Source organism: Protopterus annectens, chromosome 7.part0, assembly GCF_019279795.1.
Source record: "Protopterus annectens isolate FY-2018-M chromosome 7.part0, PAN1.0, whole genome shotgun sequence".
Lineage (NCBI taxonomy): Eukaryota > Metazoa > Chordata > Ceratodontiformes > Protopteridae > Protopterus > Protopterus annectens.
In genome coordinates, this window is record NC_056739.1 from 144,095,301 (window position 1) to 144,119,430 (window position 24,130).

At 42.9% G+C, this 24,130-nt stretch overlaps 1 protein-coding gene across 2 annotated transcripts in view; it reads right to left on the reverse strand.

The window, feature by feature from the left end:
* Positions 1-24,130, reverse strand: part of SMPD2 (sphingomyelin phosphodiesterase 2) — a 423,565-nt gene that overhangs the window by 361,602 nt on the left and 37,833 nt on the right. Inside the window, exons 2-5 of one of the 2 annotated variants that reach the window (XM_044076593.1) lie at positions 23,685-23,781; positions 21,599-21,675; positions 13,070-13,163; positions 6,512-6,601 (exon numbers count right to left, since the gene is read on the reverse strand). In XM_044076593.1, coding sequence (XP_043932528.1) covers positions 6,512-6,601; positions 13,070-13,163; positions 21,599-21,675; positions 23,685-23,781 — 358 coding nt within the window. The remainder of the gene's footprint in view (positions 1-6,511; positions 6,602-13,069; positions 13,164-21,598; positions 21,676-23,684; positions 23,782-24,130) is intronic. The other variant, XM_044076594.1, reaches the window with a different exon arrangement.

Below are 24,130 nucleotides of genomic sequence, written 5' to 3' on the forward strand. Positions count from 1 at the left end.
TCAGCTAGATACTGTAATACCTGAGGCAAATTCAGTTTTCTAGGGTCCTGGCCTTTTTTCTCATTCCAAGAGCAAAACAGTTTCCATTTTGCGGAGTAAGCCTTTCTAGTAGATGGCCTTCTGGCCTCCAGAATGACGTCCTGTACCTCTTTGGGGAGTAGGGTCTGTTGTGGTGTTAAGGAATTTTCCATGCAGTGAGATTGAGTGTTTTCAGCTGACTGAAGAGTTTTGTAGCTGTGCTGAGTCAGCAGAAGAGGCATTAGAGGTAGAGGCCAGGGAGGAGTATGTGTTAGGCTCCTCAGGAGTGGGTACCAGTGCTGTCTTGGCCAGTCTGGAGCAATCAGTATCATCTTCGGTCTGTCTGCTCTTGCTTTCAAGAGCACCTTGGACAGAAGAGGCAGAAGTGGGAAAGCATACACTGTCCATGCTGTCCAACTGAATGAAAGGACGTCCACTCTCCAGGCCTTTGGATGAAAGGTCCTTGAACAGAACTTTTCCAATTGGTGATTCCTGTGGGAGGCGAAGAGTTCTATGTCTGGCCTCCCCCATGCTTGGATTATCTTTGTAAACACCTGAGGATGCAACTTCCATTCGTGCGGATCTGTCATATTTCTGCTTAGATTGTCTGCCAGCGTGTTTTCCAAACCTGGCAAGTACTGTGCTTGAAGTTCGATTTGCCATTCCAGAGCCAAATTCCAAAGTGTCATGGCTAGTCTGCACAGGGGGTATGAATGTGTTCCTCCTTGTTTGTTTATGTACCACATTACTGTGGTGTTGTCTGTTCTTATCAATAATTGTCCTGGATGCAGGAGGTCCTTGAATGCTGTAATTGCATTTATTACTGCTAGCATTTCTTTCTGATTGATGTGAAGGTGCTTTTCTTTTTGGGACCATTTGCCCTGAATGCACCTGCCTGTCATGTGCCCAGGCGTAATCTGAGGTCTGATGTGATGACTTGATTTGCTTGAGGCTTGCAGAATGGGAGACCTGTGTTTGCTTGACATGCTTGGGCCCACCATAGAAATTCCTTTTGCAAACATGGAATTATTGGTATTATTGTTTCCAAATTGTGGCTGTGTTGAGACCATAGGTTTTTTAGGTACCATTGAAGTTCTCATATGCAACTTTGCACATGGGATTAAAAGAATGCAAGATGCCATGAAGCCCAGAGCCTGCAGGATTTTCCTTGCAGTAAGCCTGGTACAATTTGCTAGTATTTTGAAGTACTCAGTTAGTTGCCCTTGTTTTTCTGGCGTAAGGTAGGCCATCTGGGTGTTTGTGTCCAAGTTGGCACCCAGGAAAGTTATTTTCTGAGATGGTGTTAGCCTGGATTTCTCTTCGTTGATTGTGTATCCCAGAGAATTCAGTAACCGTGTTGCATAAGCCAGATGTTCCAGAAGTATGTGCTTGCTGTCCGCTTGGATCAGGCAGTCATCCAAATAAGGGTAAATTTGTATCCCTTGAAGTCTGCAGATTACTGATGCCAGGCATTTCGTGAATACTCTGGGCGCAGTAGATAAGCCAAAGGGCAATGCAGAGAATTGATAGTGGATTGAACCTGCAAGAAATCTGAGGTATCTTCTGCAGCTTTGTCTGATTGGGACATGCAGGTATGCCTCCTTGAGGTCCAATGTTACCAGCCAAAACCCCTTGCCCAGCATGGGAAGAATCTGCTGTAATGTGAGCAGCTTGAATTTTGGTACGAGTAGAAATGTATTTAGGATGGATAAGTCCAAAATGGGTCTCCAGTCTGTTCCTTTCCTTGGTACCAGAAATAGTCTGGAATAAAAACCTTGACCTTGTTCGTGAGTAGGTACCTCTTGAATAGCTTTCATGTTCATGAGTTTTGAAATTTGTATTTGTGCCTCTGCCCTTTGATTGTGTGGCAGGTTTGGCATGCCTCTCATTTTTGGAAGAGTGTGAAAATGAAATCTGTAGCCTCTGTTTATAATGTCCAGGACCCATTTGTCTGTTGTGATAATATGCCAATTTCTTGTAAATAATGTCAGCTTTCCTCCCAAGGGAGCTGCCAGCTGAGACTTGCTTGGCATGAAAAGGAGGAAGTCATTGGGTTTGTTTTCTGTATTGTTGTGCACTGTCTTCGCCACCTCTTGGTGCTGGAGTTTGCCATTGTCTGCCTCTATATGATCCTTGGGATTGTCCTCTGCCCCTTGAGCGCCTGTATCTACCTCTTTGGGGCTTGTCCGTGGCTGGAAAGGACCAGTTTTTTGAAGGCCAATTTCTGCTAAACCGAGGTGGCTGTACCTGGACAGTTTGCATTAATTTAGCTTTTTCTTCCATCTTCCGTAGTATCTCCTCAGCATTAGTACCAAACAGTACATCCTTTTGTAAAGGAGCATCTAGTAGTTTAGCTTTAACATGATCAGGTAAGCTCTGTTCCCCAAGCCAGGCATGCCTATGAATGACTGATCCTGTAACAGCAGCTCTACTTGAGGCCTCTAAGGCATCATAGCCACATTGTAAGGTGCGTTTACCCACTTGTTCTGCACTATGCACCATATCCTGCAATTCCTTCAAATCTGGTTGTTCAGGTTGAGACATTTTATTTCTTAATTGTGATAACAGAAACTGCTGATATTTAAGCATATGAAACTGACAATTTAAGGCCCTCATGGCTAGGGTGGCCGAGGTGTATACTTTTTTCCCCCACCTTTCTAAGGATCTAGATTCTCTTTCGGAAGGTAGTGGATTCTTGGCTGTAGAGGCCTTCATTCCCTTGGGGCCTTGAGAAATGGTTTCAGGGTCAGCATTATGGCTTTTGAAAAGAAATTGGTGAGAGTTGGGAACTCTGTAGTACCTATCAGGTTTGACTGGGGCAGGAGGCAGGGAATCCGGATTGAGACAAGCCTCCGAGTAAACATCATCAAGTATGTCCAAGACAGGAGGTATAGCCAGAGGTCTGTGTTGAGGTAACAAAAGAAATTCGCTAAGCCTTTTCTTGGAATCAGAAAAGTCTTGGCCTTCCCAATGGAAGTGTTCCCTCAAGGTGTGCAAGGTTTCCCGAAAAGAAAAATCCTCTGGGGGAGATACAGAAGGAATGGACTGTTCTGCATCGGAATCTTCATAAGGAGAGTATGAGTGTTCCTCTACATCAGAATGTTCTGAGAAAATGGAGCCCTGTTCAGAAGAGGGAGACTCTTCCTCCACTCTGGGTCTCTTGTTTGGGGAGGGTTGGGAACCCCTGATGAGAGTAATTAAATCCTCAGCCATTTTAAGCATCTGCTTTTTAGGCATGGGGCCTGGGGATGGGCCCTGAACAACAGGCCTCTTGGAATGCATGGCTGATTTGGACTTAGTAAAGGCCTTAATGGAAAAGGAAGATGAGGGCCTAAAGACACCCTGGGTGGAAGTGGACCTGTCCACATTAGGAGGCTCAACACTCACAGTGGCTTTGATGTTTGTAGTCTGAGTAAGGGCCGAGGAACCTGCGGTCTCGGTTACAGAAGACACCGCCAAGGAAGTGTCGCCGGTAGTCAGGGACTGCAAAGGCATCTCACTGAGAACCGGACCACGGGGAGCCGGTTTTGGTGTGGTGTCGGTGGAGACCGTGGGCCTCAAGTGTCGGTCCTTGTCCTTGCGTTTTTTGGACAAAACGGTAGTCGGAGTCTCCGACGACATTTTATAATCAAAAGCTTTTCCAAAATAATGTCGGGCGAACTCCGCCCGACACTTAATAGTGCGTTTATTGAAAGTCGCGCAAAAGCGACAGCCCGAGACGTCGTGGTCTGGGCCTAAGCAAGGTATGCAGAGTGAATGGAAATCCTTATGCGGTATTTGCTTCCCACAAGAAATACAATTGTTAACTTTGTCTGACATCGGTCTGTGGCAAGAAAAGTTTCCCCAACGGGGTGCTTAGCTTTAAAGAAGACTTCGGTTTCCAATTTTTCGTAAATTCAGGAGCTGGCTGACCGGCACTTGCGAACTGCTTCTGCTTCGGGCACCGCGCGGCAAAAAAGACGGAAGAATATGGCGTCGGCCGTGTCTTATATACCTCTGTCACTCTGACGTCAGGAAAGAAGGGACAACAACCGACGCCGGACCTAGACTTTGGAATTCGGCCGACCGAGGGACCGCCTGACGGCAGAGAACCCATATGTGATTACTGCAGCTGTATGCACGATGAACATCAGCAGCCCTGCAAGAGGCCTCTAATGAATCAAAACCACATTGCAAAGTATGTTTTCCAACTTGTTCATTAGAATGCATAAAATCCTGTAATTCTTTGTTTTTCACACAGTCAGGAATCAACATAATTTTCTGTTTAAGCAGTCCAATAACATGTTGCTGATACTTTAACATATGAAACTGGCAGTTTAAAGCCCTAATGACCAAGGTTGCAGAAGTATAAACCTTCTTACCCCATCTATCCAGCACCCTGGAGTCTCTATCAGAAGGGGTAGGATTTTGAAGCAGTAGAAGCCTTAATGCCCTTAGGCCCCTGTGAAATAGTCTCTGGATTTGCAATAGGATTTTTGAAAAGGAACTTGTGGGACTCAGGGACCCTGTAGTATCTGGTTTTCTGGGAGCAGGAGGCAGGGAATCAGGGGCCAAACTAGATTCCGACAAAGCATCATCAACAATGTCTAGTACAGGAGGACTAGCTAAAGGCTTATGCTGAGGTAGGAGAAAGAAAATCCCGAAGCCTCTTTTTTGAATCAGAAAAATCATGGCTTTTCCAGTGGAAATGCTCCCTAAGAGTATGTAAGGTTTCCCCAAAAGAAAAACCCTCAGGAGGGGAAGCAGAGGGAATGTAGTCCTCTGCATCAGAGTCTTCATAAGTAGATAAGGGCAAATCCAGATCATCAGAAGAATCAGGAAAAACAGAATCCTGATCAGAAGATTCATAATCAACTTCAGTCCTAGGCCTTGGCTACCCCTAATTACAGTTATTAGATCTTCAGCCATTCTTATAATTTGTTTTTTAGGCCTAGAGGCCTGAGCATGTGGCCTGGGTGTCTTTTTTTAGACATAGATCGAGATTTAGGCCTAAGTAAAGAAGGAGGCGTCGGTTTAATATGCAAGTCCATAGGCCTGCATACACCCTCAGAAGCCGGTGCCTGCACAGCGGCTCCGGACCCATCCAAGGTAGAGACATCCACGTGTTCCATAGTTGAAGCATCTCGCAGCATACCAGACTACGAATGGGAGTCAGTAGAGGCCTGCGAATCAGAAGTAGCGGGTATCAGGAGCTGCGAACGTGCCTCACTGAGTACCGGCGAACTGGTGACTGGCTTAGAAGCGTTATCGGCAGGTTTGGACCTTGGCGGCCTGTCTGTCTTTATCTTTGCATTTTTTCAGAATCTCAGTAGTCAGATGGTTAACAGACGACATTTCTGGATAATTAAACAGAGAACCGAAATATTTAAAGGCAAAAATATACGGACAATGGATAGTGCGCTGATTAAATAAAGCACAAAACCGACAGCAAAGTACTTCGTGGTCAGGGTCTAGGCAAGGCATACAGTTGTTGTCTTTCGGCTTTTCCCATTTAGGGGTTGCCACAGCGGAACTCTGGTCCGCTAATGATTGGTAGTTGATTTTTACGTGCAGAGTTACCAGCCCTGACGCACAAACTTCAACGGAGGTACGCCCATTCACGCATGTCTCCACGCAGAAGACGCTCTAGCTGAGAATCGAACCGGACAGCGTCTTAGTGTGAGGCGACAACGCACCGCAGCACCAGCAAGGAATACAGTACGAATGAAAATCTTTATGAGGTATTTGCTTTCCACAAGTAATGCAATTATTAACTTTGTGACATTGGTAAGGAGCAAGAAAAAAAAAGTTTCCCCAACGGGGTACTTAGCTTTAGTTGAAGACTTTGGTTCTAAAACTCGAAAACGAAAATTTCAGGAGTCGGCCGACCGGCAATTGCGAACTGCTTTTGCTTCAGGCACCGCACGGCAAGAAAGACTGATGTAATGGCGTCGGCTGCGGCTGCATGTTTTATACCCCTGACGTCATGGAAGCAGGGACAGCAACCGACGCAGGACCTAAAACTTTGTTAATCAGGCCAACTGAGGGCTACCTAAAAGCAGATAACCCAAATGTAATGACTGCAACAGTGAAACACGAAGAACATCTGGCTGGGGGTGCAGAAGATGATGTTGCCTTATGTGACTAGCTTATTACAGCTTACATGTGTAAATGTCACAATAAAAAATGTTACATAAAAAATTCTGCCTTTATCAGGTCATGAAAATTATTAGCAGATTCATTGACTAGAAACCAGCTTGCCTTGGAACAAAAGTGAAAAAAATGGGGTAAAATGCAGTGACACAGAGCAGTGATGCAGTTTGCACTGCACAAGCTTGTATTACAGGTGTAGGAATTATACCAGAAAATAAATCTACCTCAGGTTACAAAATAAAAGAATATGCAAAAATCAAATGGCAAAATTCCCTGTTATTAGACCAACTCTGCATCAAACACATTGGAATAACAGGCCGGATGGTATTAATATTCACATACTTCAACTGCAGATACGTACGTGTGTGACATAAGCATTGACGACTAGCCCATTAATGTCCAGGATGATGAGACCCACAGATTTACCTCCAAACCAGTCACCATGCTGAAGCTAAAAGAAGGAAAAATATTTTAAATGTAAAACAAATGTAAAACTGCTTAGCTGCTCATTAGACTATTAGAAACTGAAACTTGAGTACTATTTCACCTTAGACAGCTGTATCTGGTAAAGGAACTGTAGCAGATCCAAGAGTAAACAACAAATGTCAATCCCACAATAGTATGCCAAACATGTCAGCTGCTACAGCACAGCTGAAGCACTGCACTCTGCCATCAGGCTTTCATCTGCAGCTTTTAAACTGTAATAAAAGCATCATCACAGCCATCATTTGGGCTTCATCTTCCAAGACACAGAATGACAACACCTAAGCTCACAGTCCGTGGTTAAAGCATTTAAAAATGTACCTAAGCAGTACATTGTGAATTTAAGTCTAACAGCATGCTTATAACAGCTTATAAATATACTGACTATGGATAGATTTTTCACATAAAGGCTAGTGACAGTTTTGAAAACTACTTTTTAACATCAGCCCCTTTCTAACGATGGTTCTGTACGACTCTTGTGGAATCTGATTTTGGTCTGTCACTTCCCTTGCACAAGTCAAGCACCCCTACAATATAATCTTTACAGGCCAAACAGGCCAATCTCCACCCATCGGACGTTTTCCTGAAATCTCTGGTTACAGCATGTTCTCTATTCTCTAATTTAGGTCTCTGTGTGGAGGCCAGGAGTGATGTGTAGATAGGGTTCCTATCAGATGACCCGAAGACGCATTTTGTCGAATGTGTCTTGGTCAAACTTGAAATGTCGAAAAAGCAAAATGACGAAGCGGCATAAGCAAATTCTTTCCCTGGGAAAGAAGTCGCTTGGCCGTTTCCGTCACTTTGCCATTTTCGGCACTATAGTGTGATCTCGGCGTTAGTATATCTAATTGGGGGTGTGCGGGAGGCACAGCCCCCCACTTTATGCAATGTTTTAATGTCTTTTTTTTTTTTGGGAACAGTGATTTTTTTTTACCCTGGGGAAAAAAAAAATTGCTGTTCTGGTTGTTCGATGACTTGTAAATTTGAACTTTTGAGTTTGATATAACAACATTCAATCATTTGATCTTTTGTTGTTATAAATATAGACCCTGTGGAAAGGTGTATGATAACTGAACATAAGGTACACAAGTTAGGTGACACAGCCAGTTTGATGTAATGTTTTTGCCACTGTGATTTATTGCATGCCACACAAGTGAACATGTCTGCGTGGTGCTGTCTCTCCTCTGTATTTTGTGGCCAAGATGACTCCTGCAGGAAGCTAAATGAAAATTGGCATTTAGCAGGTGCGGTAAGGACCATGTCAACTGGCATTATAGCCATGCTGACAGTGTACCAGAGGGACAGGTTTTGTTGTTGTTCTTTAGTTAAAATTCCCTGAGAAGACTCCAGAATCCAAGTACTTAATGCACTTATGGGATTCCCCCAAATACTGCATTTCAGGCTTTGAAACCCTGCTGATTATGCAAGGCTGTCACTGACATGGTACGCAGCTTCATGTACTTCAGCATGACTTCTCACTGCTCTCCCTTCAATGTTGTCTGCATTTTGCAGGTTCATATTACCCCTTAAGAAGGGCAATTTCCTTACTTTACTACAGGAGTTCTGTAAAGATTATAAGCCATACAGCCCCCACATCACACACATTTATATCAAAGCCAGAATATTAATGGTGCACCTGGTGAATTAAATGAATCCTGCCTCATGTCCCATCTGCATGTCTTAGAAAGACAGAAAGCAATCCGTTAGCACTCCGCCCATATCCACAGTACTTGAACTCTTCAGAATATCAGAAAACTAAACAGTGCATGGCAAGTTGCACAAAAGACTGCTTCTTTGCTTTCTAGTTTCTACTTACTGTAGGCCTGGCCTTCCTGTACAAAAGTAAATGCTGCAGAATTCTCTGTAAGTATTATCAAGCTGAAGAAACAGTTCGATATCCAGTACTCCGTCAGACTCCAAATGCAGTCCCCTTCCATTTTTAGGCTGTACAAATTTGCACCAGCAATCCCTTTATTAAATCCACGTCTAGCTCACCCGCTTCCTTAAGACATCATACATTCAAATTATAAAAAAAACTGTCAGAATACAAATTTATAAACCACATCTGTTTCATCAGACAGTTACACTGAAAAATGTATTTCTAAACTTTGAAATTCTAAAACCAGAAATTTTAAACACGTTTCTACAAGTGAGGAAGGCAATTACTCTTACTGCCAATCCCATGATTCAGAAGGGTAACCATCTCTGGACCCTTGTTCTGATCCCATCTACAGTACTTTATGGTTGATTACAACATATAATTTCACATGGTTTGTGTCCAGCTGTTAAAGCAGCTGAACTCTGTGTCCAGCTGTTAAAGCAGCTGAACTCACCCATGTGTATAAGTGTATCTGTCTACAGCCAGGCCAAGCCGGGGGTGGGGGTGTGAGGTGGAGACAGTTCAAATGTAGAATTCCCTGCGAAGCGGACTCACTGAGCATGTCAGTCTAATGAAGATGTTGCTAGATGAGATGTCCCTGGGATGGACTTAATGAGCATGCCTGCTAAAGGAAACCTCGCCACATACTCACTTAGCATGACAAGGTGATTAAAACCTTGCTGGAGAAGCACCGGAGATGGACATGCTCAGTCTGCATACTAATGGAAGCATCAATGCAGAGAAACCCTGAGGACAAGCTTTTTAAATGCCACAATAATGGAAATCTTATTGGAAGAGGCCCGTTGACTGAGTACACCCTGCTAATGGAAACCTTGGTGAAGGACAAATCTTTGGCAAGGACTACTGAGCATGCCTGCAAGGTCAGTCAGCTAAAATGGACAATCATTCAGAAATAACAAAAGTGGGGGCAATCTTTTATCAATGACACTACAGCAGGAACAGGAGTACTGCAACAAACATTTGCAATGTCTGACCTCTCTTGGGTCCTTTATTCAGGAGGTTGCATTTCTCACCAATTCTAAAAGGACTTCACAAAGAAGAAATAACTTGGTGCATGACACCTTAATTAAAGCTATCATAGCTGAAAGAATGACAAAGTAAGGAAAGATGGCCACAAAGAGAAGTGCAATATTGCTACTCGAGTGGTGTACAAGGATAAAGCCCCAAGTACAGCACAATCAACCCGGGTTCAATTAGCGATTAGGATTCTGGGATACCCAGTGTTGATTCTGGGACACCCAGTGAGGACACTGGCCACAATGGACTGGGCAGGTATAAATGAAAACACCAAAAAAGGAGAGAGAAAAGTGCAATATTTATATCATACAGGCCTATGAACTAGTATAAGCATTTTGATTTGTATCCCATGTTGCTGCACAGATTAGTGACAGGGTTTTGGAGCAAAGGCTGCAAAGCACTTACTTTCTAGTATAATCCTAGACATTATGAACCTGTACTACAGCTCAGAATAGCAGACCACACATATGACCCTGACCTTGAGTAGCATCTTACCCTCACCAAGAATGATGCCACAATATGAAGACAAGATGATCGATTTCAACAATTGGCTTAAGTATTGGTGTCATTCAAAGGGGATCCAATGCCTGTCAGCCTGGGATGACATGCTCAACAAGCCATGATGCTTCGCTAGGGACGGCTTGCACCCGTCACCCCTGGGCTTTCGGATATTGGCAAAGGCTCTTGCCACCCCCATAGTGCCTTTTTTAGGCAAGGCTCAAAAGACAAACCCACCTCCATAGGTATCACAAGGGATAAGAAACTAAGAGTAATGCTACTCAATGCCAGAAGTCTAAACCTCAAGATGCACGCACTCTAAACTCTCCTTAGCATGGAGAACATCGATATCTGTGCAGTAACAGAAACCTGGTTCACGGCTCCCGAGAGCACCCCAGCACTACCAGGTTATACCTCATACCATGCTTTTCGGCCCCAAAATTTGGACCAAACCACAAAAGGAGGGGGAGTATCAATATTCGTCAAAGATACCCACACCTCCAGATTGGTGGCACAGCACAAAGCATCAGAGACTATCCATGTGCAACTAACAGTGGGTAAAACTGCCTTCCAGTTTATAGCCTGCTACAGACCACCCTCCCAAACCCAGGAACCCCACTCGGCCTTCCTGAGAACACTGGAAAATATGAAGGTCTCTCCAAACACCATTATATTGGGCGACTTCAACTACCCAAACATAGACTGGGAGCATTACTCTAGCTCCAACACCCTAGTCCAAAGGTTCCTAGAATTTATAAACTCAAATGCTATGGAACAACTTGTTACCACTCCCACAAGAGGGGAAAACATACTGGACCTGATCACCAACATGGGGGCTCTATGCTCCAGACCACAAGTGTATCCCTCACTGGTAAGATCAGACCATAAACTAATCTCACTGGATATTCACATCCCAAACCCCACCCCCTGCCCAGAAAACCACAGTGAAAAACTTCTCTAAAGCAAATTTCACACTCCTCAAAACAGAGGTGGAATCCTTCAAAGACTCCGGGCCTGTGGAAAATACGGCCCAGACCGCAGAATCCTTTAAACACATTCTATGAACACCTTCAGGAATGCAGGGATCATGCAATCCCAAACAAAACCAAGACCCAATCCTCCAAAGGCAGGCGTCCTGTCTGGTGGACCCCAGCCATAAACAAACTATACAATAGAAGGAAGAAGCTACTACATGATAGAGCAAAATCCCAAAAAGGGAAGGCATCTCTGATCAGTATTAGCAAAAAACTACGGGCACTCAAAATCGTCTAAGGCCAGCTTCGAGAGAAAAATTGCACAGGACACAAAGGATAATCACAAGGCTTTCTTTAGTTATGTTAGGAACCTGGGTGGGAATTCCCAGATATGCTCAGAATTAGTCCAAAATGACAAAAAATACACCGAAGCCACAGACATTGCCAACATCCTAGCTGACAGGTTCAGCGCAAACTTCTCCCTCCCCTCCCCACCAAAAGGGCAAATATCTATCCCAGCAGAGTGCTGCCCCCCTGACATCTCAGATGCTCAGGTAAGAGCCACCCACTCCAAAGTAAAAAACACAGCATCAATGGGACCAGACGGTGTCCCGGGCTGTGTCCTACATGAACTCCAAGAAGAGCTAAACCCAAACATAAAACTACTGTTCAATCTCAGCCTTACTACAGGATATGTACCCAAAGAGTGGCGCACAGCAACAGTGGTCCCTCTCCACAAAGGTGGTGCCTCAACGGATCCTGGAAACTATCGCCCCATAAGCCTGACTAGCTTGGTCTGCAAAGCTATGGAAAGGATCATCATGGACCTCATAAATAAAGATATTGGGGACCTACAGACACTGGATCCTACCCAGTTCGGCTTTGTTAAGGGCAGATCCTGCCTCTTAAACTTGGTTGATTTCTTTGAAACAGTCACCAAGGCCATTGACGAGGGGAAGGTGGTCCACACAGCCTACCTGGACCTCGCAAAATTCTTCGATACAATACCTCACTCGGGCATTACAGATAAGCTCACCAGCTTAAATATAAACCCCTATGTCACTAGATGGGTTGCAAACTAGCTCAACGACCCCCCCCCCCCACACACACACACACGCTGGGACTATCTCCACCTCTGAGGTGCCAAAGTGATCACTAGTCAACTGCCGTGAAGCTGGAGGAACATGGAAATGGTAAGTCAGCTGCAGGTCATTTCCCCCCTTTGTCTCTTCTTGACCTCTGGAAGTACAAGGGATCTATCATGTGCCAAGGGACACTACCCAGAACTTCTGCTCCCCATACAGAACAGCACTCTATGATGCTTATTTCATCTCTCCTTGCTTGATGCCCCCAGGCTTTTCAAGTCTAGTTATTAGCACCACGCATCACCTGTATCTAGCAACATATGATAACAAGCACCATGCATCACCTGTATCTAGCAACATATGATAACAAGCACCATGTATCACCTCTATCTAGCAACATAGGATAATGAGCACTGTACATCATATGTATCTAGCAATGAAACTAGCACTGTGCACCACCTGTATCTAGCAACGTACAATAACAAGCACTGTGCATCACCTGTGTCTAGCAACATACGATAACGACCACTGTGCATCACCTGTATCTAAGAACGTACGATAACGAGCACTGTGCATCACATGTATCTAGCAATGAAACGAGCACTGTGCATCACCTGTATCTAACATACGGTAACAAGCACTGTGCATCACCTGCATCTAGCAATATACGGTAATGAATACTGTGCATCACCTGTATCCAGCAACGTACGATAACAAGCACCCTGCATCACATGTATCTAGCAACATAGGAAAACCAGCACTGTGCATCACCTGTATCTAGCAATGTAGGATAACTAGCACCATCCATTACCTGTATCTAGCAACATACAATAATGCTGTAAGCTGGCATTCAGAACTCAGTTAGCTGGAAGGCTTAAAAACAACTTCTTTTTCCCCTGGGAAACAGGAATTAAATGAAATTGAAATAAGGACAGCACAGTTTCCACACCGTTTATACTCACCTTGTAGGGGTAGCCATTCAAGGAGTACCGAAAGAGAAACGCATCCAGGATTTTGTGTGCTGAGAAGATGCACAGTCCACTCCCAATGACACCACTGAAAAAACAGACAACATTACTTTCACTGCTGTCAACATAAGAACCATAAATAAAACTAGCAGAAATATGCCAATAGGATGCATTTGGCAGACTAACATGCAGGAAATAAAGGCTTCAGGATCTAGTTGTTCACATGCAGGTACATGCAATGCTGCACGAGGAAAAGAAACAGAAAAATAAATGCAATGAGTACAGGCTTAGCAACAGCAGTGCCTGTGCACAGCTGAAAAGGAAGACTGAACAAATGGGATTCTAGGAAGAGCAGGCAAACCCACAGGCCTGGTATGTCACAATAACCACCCCAATGCATGTTGATGGGCTGTTTAGGAATATCATTGCTACTGTCACTATTAAACTCCTCCAATCACAGATCCCACCCTCCAATCACAGATCCCACCCCATTACCAGCTGTAAACGTCTGGTAGTTAAATAGGCTATGACTGTGCAAAAAGCACTTGGCATTATGACACAACTGGATATTAGTTTTTAAAAGTATTATACGCTTTACATGGTGAAGTATACAATGAAAATGTGACCATGCTGGGCTTGGGATCTGTGGAGTTGGTAACCTAGTGGTAAAGTAAGCAGCACTATTGCTTCTAAGCAAGAGGTTGTCCAGTTTAATTTTTGACTGGTGTGCATTTTATGCATAGTCTGCATGTCCTCCATGTGTTTACCTGGGCTTTCCCCAGGTCTTCCACTTTCCTTCCACATATGCTAGGTAAATAGATGTCTCTGTATTGTCTCGAGGTGTACAAGATACAGTAGAAAGGCCTGGAAATTTACTTCTGTTCTGTACTTGCCTAGTAAATTCTATGGATAGTGACAGCTGTTCACAAGATCACTACAGGATTTAAATACAACTTGTAAGCATGGAAGGCTGGAACCTAGATTTGACCGATCTAAGGCAGCAGAGAGTCAGATGACAGGATGAGAGTCAACATTCCACAGCAAGTTATACTTAAGTAAGGTTAGCAATTTGTGCAGCACTGACAGTGCCTCAGTTCCCTTGAGCATGGGAGATCCCAAAAGCCACTGGGAGATTCAAAGGTTACAGATTCGTCATCAGTGACCAGCTTGGTGGCTTTACAAAAACACAAGGTCACTGCTGGCTCTACATGCCAGTACTGGGCACTTGCAGCTGCTCCTCAGGGCCTCATCTTAGGGCTCTGAGGCAGTTGGACATGGGCAGCCTAGTGAATGAGCTTCAGCCACCGACTAAAGACAGGGAACCAAGTATAACAAAAAATAAGTTATTGATAACTATAATTTTTACAAGAGCCTACCTTTTCTTCAGTGAGCCCTGTAATGAATCTCAATCATTTAGTGGGCAAAGACCTATCCAAGGCCACAGAGATGCATTTGACTTGATCTTGGCCTAATCTGCGACTCTGCGTGTTGTCCAGTGGACCACTTGTAGCCTAGGCAAATGTCCAACAAGTTTGCTAAGGCATGAATTAAAACCAAACCCAAATTAGTTTTGGCCCCTTTCCAAAAGGGCCAGAGGACCCAGGGTTGTACTTACGACTACCCACCCAGTCATCTATGTTAAGCTTAAAAACGGTCAGTGGAGCTACTCTGCTTTCCTTCCAAGTAGAGTCAATTCCATAAAAGAGGTATCCTCTGTGAAATGCATCTATCACACCAACAGGTCCTTCTTATGTTTCAGATGTAGTTTATGGTGGCAGTAGCTTTGTGGATGTGTAGGAAATCGCACAGGACTTTAAGGCAAGGCAGAGATTTTAATAGCTAGTATGAAAAGAAGAGTGACAGCTTTAACATGGCCAGTGTAACTCTAGATGACATGCATGTTTTGTTTTTTTTTATAAGGAAATACTGTTGTCTCTCAAACGGAGTTGTATGCCTAACCAAGAATAACACAAAGGGGGAATTATACACCATTTGCCTGTTAAGGGGGGGGGGGATTACTTCCCTGGCTCTAGAAAATATGCTCCTGGTGATTAGTCTGGCTTTAAAAAATTATTTCCTAACAGTGGCCACATGATGGTCAGAGGTTAGGTCATTGTCGGTGAAGATGCCAAAGTCCTTAATGGTCAAGTCAAAATTTTTTGTGGGGTGTCACCTATGTGACAGAACAGGACTGCCAAGATTTGCCACAGGACAAAATGCTGTATTTTTTGTCATTTGTTTTTTTATGGCCATGGTCAAAGTATCATCTGTTAGCATGAGATAGACACACCTGGAGAATGTGTGGGTCATCTTGAGACATGTATGATTTTTCTGTGTTTGCAGTCATCTGCAAATTTTGTGAGCCACAGACTTTTGGCATCTACTTTATGTCAGAAAAGTAGATACCAAAGCGGAGTGGTCCCCAAAACTGGTCATAGGGGACACTGATGGCAACCACTCTTAGTTAGAATGTGCCTGAAACACTAACAGACTGAGTTTTGCTGTTGAGCCAGTCTGCTAGCCAATGAGTAACAAAGGGGTCTACATTTAACTGGATTAGAATATCAATGATGTCCAAGTGTGGAATGGCATTAAAGGCTTTGGCTAAGGTCAGTTATGCCATGTGATCAATTTACCAGTCTATTGTAATATGACTTCTTCAAAAAGTCCACCAGGTTTAAAAGTCAATTCAACAACCCAGATTGGTTCAAATAATTTTTATTTATGAAGTCCATAGTAATGCACTCCATTGCCTTGCAGATACGTCCGATAAGGCAGACAGGTCTTCAGTTGCCTGGGTGAGTCATGGGTACCCCTTTGTAGAGTAGTACAACTACAGCAGTTCTTCATATCGCTGGCAAGAATCCAGTGGAGAGGCTGAGATTAAACTGATTTGATAAGAAGTCCGAAAGAAAGTGGCTGGTGCTGACAATAATACAACCTGGCACATTGGGCAGTGTTTTCAGACATGGAGACCGTCCTTAGTACTTGTTCACCTGTGACTTGGGGGTGGGGGGGTGGGGGGGGTGGAGATAGTGTATGCCTGCTAAGATGCTGCGAGTAATTTGAGCAAGACAGGGAGATAAATTTTGAACTTAATTTGTCTGCCAATATGCTGGTTCACGTGCATGATGTTATTCTGTACCGGCTCCGAGCACTGCTGGTTAGTATTTCCTAGGTTCTTGATAGAGCTGAAGTAGACTTGGCAATGTCATCAGGGGTTCACATATGTGATGTTATTTTGTACCGGCTCCAGGCATTGCTGATTAGTATTTCCTAGTCTGCTAATATGTTGGCAATGCTTTCAGGGGTTCACTTACATGATGTTATTTTGTACTGGCTCCGAGCACTGCTGGTTAATATTTCTAGCTGAAGTAGTCTTTATGAAACAAAGGAGTGAATGACCCTTTGATGACAGCCATACCTCTCAACTGTCCAGATTTCTACCTCATAATTTTGGTCTGCTCCTCATAAAATTTGTGTTTTTTGGCAAATCATTTAGGACTGAAGTCACTAAATAATGACATATATTTGAGATTCAGACTTCATTTCCTTCAGAAAATGCAGAGGAACAGAAAACTTGTTATTCTAACAATAAATGAGGCCTTTGTAACACCATTGTTTAGCTTTGTCCAGATTTCCTGCTCTGAGATACTGAGTGATATGAGGCTAGCCACTAGAATAAGCCTCACACAATATCCGCTGACACCAATTCTACTGGAGGGTTGCATCTAGTTTAAGAGACGTAGACTACAGGAGCATCTCACGTGTGTCGCGCAGCTACGGAATGCTGCACCTCAACATATAGGGAAAAATACCTGATAAAAATCAAGACTGGACCACTATTAAAATGTCATGTCTTATATTCTAAATTTCTGCACATGAAACATTATAATTTCTCATTAATTACTGTTTTATTACATCATTGACAGAAGCATAAGGTGGCTCGGGGGAGAGGCAATTCTAGCAAAAGGGAATTCCTTGGCTTACTTCATTATCTCATATATGACTCAGACTACACCACGAGGAGGATAAAAGTTAAGAGCAAGCAAGAAATAAAATCTAGGTTCTAAGTGAAAGGGGATGCTACTTCTGCTGATGAGGTATCCAGGAAAGCATGCAGCATACAAAAGAAGCATCACTACATATGCCAGTACTGCAAGGCATTTTTGGAAATGCACAGAAATCACCCTGAACTGGCCTAAACAACCTCAGTGCACGTCAAACAGTTTCAGATTTCACAATGCTGCATCTGACTCAGAACTGACAGACCTTTTCTAATGCAGTCATGTCTATATACCAGCAAGAACCTGCAGATGAGAGCTCTTACTGCCACAAAATGCCAAGATCGTACTTGCATCGGACCTTCTGTGCTGTATGCACATTCACCAGTGATACAAAATATTCTTGCTGAGTCTTTCCATCTCATGTTTTCTTCAGAAGCTTTCAACATTGTACAGCTACAGAGAGCAACTCTCATGATGCACAAGCCACAGAATGTGGCAAAACCGTAGTGGGCATGTTTTTTCAAACAAAATGTGCCAGATCAAAAATCACAGGAAATAATTTGGTTTTATAACAGCAGAATTAATAAATAAAAATTTGTGTCCCAGGAGCATGACAAAAGATGAGTACACAAGTGCTTGACACTGAAAAAGTGTGAACACTAACATGCAAGTCAAATGTGAATACCAGATCTGAGACCACCAGATCTTACAGGATTATCTTTAGTCACAGTACAGTAATCTCAGAGTATGTAGATCGTGTGGGTGTGTCGGCCCAAGAAAGGGAGGGATAACACCTGAAAAAAATGTTTGAAAGTGCCCCCTGCACACTTCTGAGTGAACAAATGCACTGCTGTCCAGCGAAATGTCCGTTTCCCATTTGATGCTAAAAAGGAATCTATTCTCATAGTCCCAGAATGAAAACTGAACTAAAATATGAACAAAAGAAACTAACTGTGGGTCACAATACATGTGCAGTATTAGTGAGAGTAAAATAGTGCATTAATGACCTGAGCAAAATCACTAATGGCACAAAGCAAGGAACATGGTCAATCATGGGTGGCAAACAGCACTGCTGCAGTGCCAAATGCAAAGCAATAAAGACCACTGCAGATGTTTTTACATGAGAAAGTTGTGGGAGAAATTAAAGAAGGTACCATAACGTGCACACCTTTATGTACATGTTGTAGTAATCTTTTGATATTCAGTAACAGCCCTAACACACAGCTGGACAGAGCTCTAATACAAACACACACAGCACTGCAGAAGGTTGTCTAAACAGCTGTGCTGAATGCTAATGAGGCAGTCTGGGAGACAAGCATATGCTAATTACTACCACCTCCAGGAATGCATCTGCATGCCAATCAATTCAAGAAATCATTCCACCTTACAGATCAACATGGCCAATGTCTCCACATCATAGTAGAGAACGCAGCCAAAAACAGTGTTCGAGTGCCTATCATTAACATGGTACAGGGATCGGGGGGGACACGAGACACCAAGGATAACTCATTTAAGTCCTACAACAGCACTAACATCAGTACAGGGATTGGGTGGGTTCACAAGACAGCAGGGCTAACTCAACAGTGAAGTCCAATAGCAGTACTGACATCAGTACAGGGATGGGGGGACACACGAGACACCACGGCCAACTCTACAGTGACATGTCATAACAGTCACATCAGTACAGTGACCAAGGGGAGGGAGACAAGACACCAGGGATTACACCACCTCTGAGTGTCATAATGACATCAACTTCAAGATGGGGATCAGGGGGTCGGGGAGCACTAGACACTAGGGATTTCTACCTCTGGGTGCCACAATGGCAGTGGATATCAATGCCTACACAAGCAGCTGTTTACCGCCACCTGCAGGTCTCTATCGTAACTGTAATTCAGAGACATGTAAATTAGGCAACAAGATCTTTCCTCATCAAGGCCAACATGTCACATCATGGGAGCAGGAACTTTTTAGTGCAAACTGTTCAGCTGCACAAGGCCCTTAAATGATTTCCTGGATTATTCTGTGAATTATGGAATGTCAGAAGGTATCATTCATTTCATAATGAATACATTGTAGAACCCATTCTACACAAATAAAATTATTCAGATGACTGTATGGCTTCCATGGTAACATGCCCTTTAGGGGGTTTTTTTGGTTCTTGGGTATCAAATTTAGTTATGCAAAAGCCTTTATTTTCATGTAAAGTTCAATAGTTACAGCTTATCTGCAGCTAGGCTGCAGCATTAATGAAGTTGTATACAAGGTCATGACATTGCATTCAATCTTTCCCTGTGGTCTGGGTCGAAGTTGAAAAGGGTCCAGAATGACCAACTTACTCAGTTAATCCATTAATAAAACTGTAGAATTCCCCAAAGCAGGCAGAAGACAGCTCAATATGCAGCTAAATCCAAAAACTTGATGAACCAGCAAGTTATCTTACCAAAAAACTTTATTACAGAGAAAGAAAGTTAGCGCTTTCACGGTAATACCATACCGCTTCAGACAAACATGAATGGTGACAAAATAACTTGTATCATCATTTAAACAGCTTAACAGTCAATACAACAGACATTCATGCAGCCACATTCTCAGCTTAAAGGCATATAAGGTAGATATTTACTAGCATAAAATCTAATAAAAAATAATAAAACATTGGCACAAACAGATAAAACATGAAAGATATTCATAATTATGTAGACAAACAACAATAAACGCCCTATAACCGTTTATTCCTTAATACAGGCTTAATGGGGACATGATCATTCAGCCCCATAGCTAAGTGTGCCCCAACCTCAAGATCCACTCTAACTCAACCACCTCAGTACGAGTCACTATATCACCACCTCGCAGACCTGGGCTGATCACACATAATACCTGGAAGGCAAAGTTGTGTTCACACCAATGATGGACTGTCCTGGTGTTTCTAAAAGTACTGAACCAGCTACTCACAATGACTTGGGTCCAGTGGTTAGAAGGAAGATACTGCCCCCACAGTCTCAGCTGGATTTTCCGATTCTGCCCTTCCCTATTCGTATGGGGAGGAAATACTCTTTCGACAACGAAACACAGAAAGGACAGAAATGCAAAGAACCCCCTTCTGTGTTATTGTTGTTTGTTTACTTAATTATGAATATCTTTCATGTTTTATTTAATTGTGCTAATGTTTTTATTATTATTTTTTATTAGATTTTATGCTAGTAAATATCTACCTTATATGCCTTTAAGCTGAGAATGTGGCTGCATGAATGTCTGTTTCATTGGCTATTAAGCTATTTGAGATCATGTAATTTGCATACAAGTTATTCTGTCACCATTCATGTTTGTCTGAAGAAGCGATATGGTGCGATATGGTATTACCGTGAAAGTGCTTTCTTTCTCTGTAATAACGTTTTTTGGTACGATTACTTGCTGGTTTCATCAAGTTTTTGGATTTAGCTGCATATTGCGCGCTGTCTTCTGCCAGCTTTGGGGAATTCTACAGTTTCATTTGGTTGCTGCAGTTGGGTTTGTTTTTGTTGTAATCCACTAATAAATTAAACATTTAAGGAGCAACATGCAGCTGAAAGGATTTAAATCCAAGATGGTCTTCAGCGGTTAAGACTGGCCACACCTCATTATTCTAAGCTACGCTGCTGCGTTCACTGTATTAATGAACACAGTACCTGTTACTACAGTATTCAGCATGGAATAGGTTACCTAGAATGTGGCTAAAATTATCATGCAGATGACCCATAGCAGTGATGTCAAGCCAGCAACATAACCATTTCAAACACTTTCTTCTCAAGCCAAGCTGGAGGCTATTTCCAGGTGCAGATATACATCACATACATATTCACGGCCTCACATGTTCCTCACCAAGACAAAATTAATCCATCCATTCATTTGTGGGCTGAATACCAAGACAACTGTTTAAAATATGAGAAGTTCAAACTTTAAGCAAATGTTTACATGCTAAACACTGCTCAAAAGGTTGGCTTTAACTATCACTGCTCAGGGTGAGATTCTGAACATGACCTTTGTTTCTTACAGGAACCACGGACGCATCAAAGAACATATCTTCACCATCAAATGCCCCTCCCTCCGCCTGTTAAGTGACATAGCACAGACATTTCTGCTCAGTCTTGGGATGAGACCATCAGGTGGGACTAAAATGCGTCAACATTTCCAATTAATGCCAAAAAGCAAAGAAATAAGGACTGCATCTGCGACACTCAAATGAACAGATGGTGCAAAGGGAAGGATAAAAAATGCAGCGATCAGAAACACGTGGAACATGGAGAAATGAAAGGATAGCAAACACAAAAGAAAATGGAACACTACAAGCATACATAAGATATGATAAAGAAGCCAGACAAAGATGCAACAAAGAGTAATGCAAACAGAACGGGAAGTAAAACACGAGGAAAGAAGCATCATGGAACAGATTATGATCACAGTGCAGGGACAGGGTTAGGGAATGAGAGACAAGCAAAATGCAACAATGTTCCTGGATGAACAGGAGTACAATTCCTGTTACCTTTTAAAATAATAGGAGTATGGATGGCTGCTAGATATCCTGTTTTTCAGAAATAAATAGTCTTTCTCACTCCACACCTAAAAGTAAAACAAAAGAGCAACAAAACATTTTAAATCACCTGGCTTCTCAGTAGCTGCATATCTGTACTGCACAGCTTCAAACCCTGCTTATTTCTATTCAGTACCACTGCAGAGTGCCCAGCATGACCGGCTGTAGCAGGTGCTACAGGTCCCATGTCTCAGGACACCACCCCCTGTTCAATCACTGCAGTACCTAAAAGGGCCCATCTGTAGTCATAAAAGAAAAGTGGCATACAACCATTTGTCACTCAGTAGGATGAAGCAGTGAGACATTACAAAGCTCACGTGGTTGGCTCGAGTTTACTCCAAGGCTGTCTCACCACAGTACCACATGAATGGCTTAATGTGGCATTATGAGGCTGTCTCAGGTTGCCACTAGTCTTAGCAAAGTAAGGCCTAATTATGCAAAGTTTTCCATTCATTAATGTTCTATGTACTCCCAAGGTAGTTATGTCATCATAACGTTTACAAAGGCACGACTGGGACAGGAAACAATGGTGGGGTTGCATGGGGTATAAACAGCACCAAAGTTCATTAGCATTCAACAAAGATTACCATCCAGGTGTTTACTTCTTTCATGACCAGCTCAAAATACCATTGCCTTGAAATGAACAAAGCATATTTAGGATGCTATGCTGACTAATTCCCATGTTTTAGTTGCCAGGTTGTCCTGTCAGTACAAAGGCACTGATACAGTATCCGCTTGTAACAGGAGTAGACAGCACCAAGGGCCTGTCACCAAAACTCCATTATAACCTTTTTCACATTTCAACTCTTGCACCAAAAAAATATCTACTTTACCTCATGCAACTAGATTAGCTAACAGAAACAAGAAACAATGAAATATTACTCACTTATGGCCTCTATTTGCAAAGCTTCAGTAGACCTATGCTGAGCAACTGAAGTTGTGGCCAGAAGCAGATCCATGCTCTGTGGAGCCCACCTCACTGAGCAGCAAATCCCTGAAGAGCTTTGCCAGCTCATATCGTGCCCACTTCCCTCTTTCAGCTACCTGAGGCACATTTCACCTTACCTGCTTCCTGGCGAGGTATTCCAGTCCCCTATCATCCTCTGCACAAAGAACTTGCTTAAACATCTTTTGAATCTTATCCTGTCCAATTGTTACCCATGTGTCCTTTATTATATTGTTTTTCATCTTGAATTCCACCTCACCCATATTCCCTCTGACAGTTCAGGGTCTCCATATCATAACCTTCTTCGCACACTCTCAGATGTACATGTGACATCATGTTTCTCCCCATAATTCACTCTTCCATCTTCGCCACTACTTGTCTGTGTTTAACAGAGTGTATCTAGAACGGGTTGCATCTATTCCACATCTACATGCTTACACTTATTCAGAGTACACAGGAAACAAACTACACTAATGAACTCCAGGATGTGCATTATCCATGGGCCTTGAAACCACCTCAGCCTCCCATGGCCTGCTATATATATGGGCCTTGAAACCACCTCAGCCTCCCATGGCCTGCTAGGTGGAAAACGGGCAAGCCCCCCACACTTTGCATACACAAGACATCACCCTGTAGCTCCTTACATAATGTAACATCCTTTGAGGTCATACAACTGAGAGAAGTTTGATTTTTTTCACTGAAATAGTCCACTGCTTGGGCAATAATTTGTGGCACAAAATTCTTTTGTCCCCTTCTTAAATCCCATAACATGTAGTTTCATAGCTTAGTTCTATAATAAGATGTCCTCAAGTATGCTTACATCTGAAAAGGAGTGATCTCTGCATCTTTAGGGATGCATTCTGGAGTCTCTCCTTTATGGAGGCTGTCATCACTGTTTTGCTGCAAAACTCACGTGGTTTCTCACAACTCAGCATACAACATTGAAACTAGCCTAGTGGAGCACCCTGCCCCCAAACTGTATATACCACTACAGGCACAAATGCCTCCCAGACCCCACACTCCATTTAATACTTTACACAAGCATAGCGTGCTATCAGAGTATGAAAAGCAAATGTTACCATCGCCACCTACCTCCTGCAGAAGTACAACGTCATGTTTCTCCTCACAGAGGAGATCGCCAATCATTTCATAGCGCTCCTGACAAAACTTACTCATATAGCGAATCCCCCTGTAAGAACAAAGAAAAAAACTTTAAAACCCGAAAATGTGTAATTTGAAATTAGATATAGACTAAGATTTTACAGCATACCAAGCATTTGCATCATTTGACAGGGTGCCTTATTCTACCATGCTGTGTAACTGCAGCACTTTTTATATCCTTCACTTTATGGTTTTCATTTGCATGTGCTTCATAATCTTAACAGAAACCTTTTAAAATACTCAAATGCCTCTGAAGTATTTCAGTTTCAATATTAGCAAATGGTCTATGTCAGATTTAGAGAATTCCTACAATACAAGCCACACGCAGACAAGGATGTCTTCTGACAAGGCGTGTACACTGATAGAACTATTATAAG